The 3,764-nt window shown below is 47.9% G+C and overlaps 1 protein-coding gene across 1 annotated transcript in view; it reads right to left on the bottom strand.

Annotated features, from left to right (window-relative positions):
• RUBCN (RUN domain and cysteine-rich domain containing, Beclin 1-interacting protein) overlaps positions 1-3,764 on the bottom strand; it is a gene marked incomplete at both ends in the record, with an annotated part of 50,334 nt that overhangs the window by 2,592 nt on the left and 43,978 nt on the right. The window contains one exon of the mRNA XM_015425971.1: positions 2,435-2,496. Within this exon, the coding sequence (XP_015281457.1) occupies positions 2,435-2,496 (62 nt within the window). The remainder of the gene's footprint in view (positions 1-2,434; positions 2,497-3,764) is intronic.

A 3,764-nucleotide genomic window follows, 5' to 3' on the forward strand; every position in this document is an offset into this window, starting at 1 on the left:
GAAATTGATGAGCAGTCGGGTTAGAAGGGATAAAAGGAAGTCCTTCTTCACCCAAAGAGCGATGAACACGTGGAATTCACTGCCACAGGAAGTGGTGGCAGCTACAAGCACGGACGGCTTCAAGAGGGAATTAGATAAGCATCTGGAGCAGAGGTCCATCAGTGGCTATTAGCCACAAGGTATACGTAGGAACTCTGGGGCAGGTGATGCTCTCTATTCTTGGTGCTTGGGGGGGCAACAGTGGGAGGGCTCCTAGTGTCCTGGCCCCACTGGTGGACCTCCTGATGGCACCTGGTATTTCTGGCCACTGTGTGACAAGGAGTGTTGGACTGGATGGGCCTTTAGCCTGATCCAACATTGGCGTCTCTTATGTTCTTATGAAGGCCATCTAGTCCAAGCGCCCAGTCAATGCAGGATCAGCCTAGAGCAGAGGTGTCAAACATGCGGCCCAGGGCCCACGTTACTTCCCCCCCCCCGGTAGGGTTTCTATGGGGCCCGTGGTGGAACTGGCTGCCCTCTGCTGCTTCTTCCGGTCTGCTGCTGCTGTGTCATCGTAGGTTTGCAGCTTACAGATACACACCCGGAAAGTATACTCAAGATTGCAGCAGCGCGAGACATTCTGGTGCAGTCGTTCAGAGCCAGAGGTGCCCGTTATCAGACACTGTTAAATAAACAAAATACTGCAAGCGTGCTGATGTTTTAAGCATGTTTTTATTTTAAGTTTAAAAAAACCCTTTGCGTTTGTGTCCTTTATAACGTTTATCTCTCCGCTCCCTGGCATTAGATTTTATGGCACGCACGGCCTGGCCCAACGAGGTCTCATTTATGTCCGATCTAGCCCTTGTAACAAATGAGTTCGACACCCCTGGCCTAGAACATCCCTGACAAGTGTTTGTCCAGCTGCTGCTTAAAGACTGTCATTCAGTTAACACTATAGATCACACGCAGTTTCTCTGCCAAGTCGTTCTTAAAGGTAAACACTCCCAATTCAGTCATCTGACTCCTTTTGCTTCCAAACAGAGTATCAACACAAGGTCCTTGCTGATTTATATATTTATATTCCAAAATACAGTAAAAGCAGTCGAAGCTGTTCAGGCTATAGACTTTTCATAAATCTGGGAGAGCCGGGTTTGATTCCCCACTCCTATACTTGCACCTGGCTGGATGACCTTGGGCAAGTCATAGTTCTGATAAGAGCTGTCCTTGAAAAAGAGCAGTTTCTGTCAGAGCTCTCTCAGCCCCACCCACCTCACAGGGTGTCTGTTGTGGGGAGGGGAAGGGAAAGGAGTTTGTAAGCGGCTCTGAGACTCCCTTGGGTAGTGAAGGGCGAGGAATAAATCCAATTTCTTCTTCTTCTTCATTGACCAGAGGTCTTAAGCCAAATAAATCCTTGTATCAAGACTGGACTTATCATGAAGCCATGCCTACAGACTCAATTTCCAGCGCTGAAGCTCCTGATTCTGGCACAGCGTCAATCTCTCTAATGAGGCGCTTGGCTCTAATGATAAGTCCAGCCTCGATAAAGGATTTACGAAAAGTCTGTATAGCCGGAACATCTTCGACTGCTCTTACTGTATTTTAGACTATAAATATACCAACCAGCCAGAACCTCGTGTTGATATTTTGTTTGGAAGAAAAAGGAGTCAGACGGCTGAATTGAGAGTGTTTCCCTTTAAGAACCGCTTGGCAGAGAAAACCGCGTGTGATCTCTCGTGTTAACTGAATGACTGTCATTGTTTTTCACTGGAAGTCCTTGCTGCTTAAAGACTGCCAGTGAGGGGGAGCTCACCACCTCCCTAGGCAGCCCATTCCACTCCTGAGCTATTTTTTGTTTTTTGAAAAACATTTTATTGTTTTAACAAATAAAGAGTTATACACAATATTACAACATTTTAACTGGAGATGCTGGGGACTGAACCTGGGACCTTCTGTATGCCAAGCAGAGGCTCTTCCACTGAGCCATGGCCCCTCTTGACAGCTCTCCAGGGTCTCAGGCGGAGGTCTTTCCCATCACCTCCTGCCTGGTCCTTTTAACTGGAGATACCGGGGACTGAACCTGGGACCTTCTGCATGCCAGGCAGAGGCTCTGCCGCTGAGCCACGGGGTAAGAGGACATTTAAGGGTTCCTTGCCTGTGACCTGCTTACTTTTGGGGTAAGAGGACATTTATAGACTCGTGTAATTGTTCTCCTTTAATTATCTATGTACCAATGATGGATGGATGGTATAATGTTTTGTAGATTTAGTCTATCTTAAGCACGCAATAGTTATGGTTTTATCCTCACAACAACCCTACGAGGTAGATTAGACTAAGAGCGTGCAAATGGCCCAAGATCACCCAGCAAGTTTCTGTGGCGGAGTGGGGATTCGAACCTGGGTCTCCCAGAGCCTATTCTGACACTCTACCCACTGTACCATGCTGGCTCCCCACTTACGTTTTTGCGAGGCGGCAGGTCTTAAACATGTTCTTCATGTGGTACAGCTGGATCCTCAAGAGCTGGGAAAAAAATGGAGGAGGCAAGATCTGGGTTTCAAGGATACAGAATATGGGAAGTTCCTCTTGACAAATATGTAATTGTGTATATCTGTTCCTTTGGGGGTACACAGATCCAGAGGAGTTAGCCGTGATAGTCTGTGGCTGCAGCATAGCAAAACGCCCAGTAGCGCCTTTAAGACGAACAAACTTTATTGTAGCATAATCTTTCGAGAAACACAGCTCTCTCCGTCAGCTGACGGAGAGAGCTGTGTTTCTCGAAAGCTTATGCTACAATAAAGTTTGTTAGTCTTAAAGGCGCTACCGGGCTTTTTACTATTTTGCAGTTACAGATGAGGAAAGACATATATGCCTTTGTTCAAAAAGGGAATCTCAAACTCCTCGTCGCAATGGAATGGGCAATTTCAGAAATGTGGAAAACACAACAGGATGGGCAGAAACACAGGAAAAAAGAGAGAACGCAAAACTGGAGAGGGGGAAACATAGTCCAACCCCCTGCACAAGGCAGGAAACTCACAAATACCCCCCCCTCCACACCCCCAGTGACCCCTGTTCCACGCCCAGAAGATGACAAAAAACCTCCAAGATCCCTGGCAAAACCGGCCTGGAGAAAAATGACTTCCTGGCCCCAAAGTGGCAATCAGCACTTCCCTGGGCGTGCGAGAAAGGGCCATGAGAACTAAGCAATGACAGCAAGGCATTCCGAAGGGCTATGAAGGATAAACCAATGAACAAAAGGGAGGTATGCTTAAGACAGGTACAAAACCACGAGTAGGATGAAGGGCACCGAGGAGAGAAGCACAGGGGCTTCAGAGGAGGCGGCCATCAGAAGTGGAGGAGAACATTCTCGGGACAGGAAACCAAACACAGCAGAGGTGGTCAGCGGAGGGTCAGGAAAGGACACGCTTTAGAAGTGCAGTGGAGGGAAGAGCAACCCCCGAGGTTGGATCCAGCTTAAAAATGCCATGCGCGCGCAAGGTGGAGGGGGTTTGTCAAGTTCCCACAGAGCTCTGCAAGGGTAAGGAAGAAGTCTGATACACCTAGTTGAAACTTATAGAATACAAAAACACATGCATTTACTAGCAGGGGTCATTTCGTAGAAAAGGAGGTGCAGGAGCTCATTAGCATAACTCATTTGCATAACTCATTTGCATATGCCACACACCCCTGACATCACCGGAAGTGTGTCAGAAGGTGACACCCACCGCTCAGGCTCCACTGGACTGTTTTGGATTGCTAGCTATTTGGGGGGACGGGGACGTGCAGATCTG

Source organism: Gekko japonicus, unplaced genomic scaffold, assembly GCF_001447785.1.
Source record: "Gekko japonicus isolate JY-2015 unplaced genomic scaffold, Gekko_japonicus_V1.1 scaffold3730, whole genome shotgun sequence".
In the NCBI taxonomy this organism is placed as follows: domain Eukaryota; kingdom Metazoa; phylum Chordata; class Lepidosauria; order Squamata; family Gekkonidae; genus Gekko; species Gekko japonicus.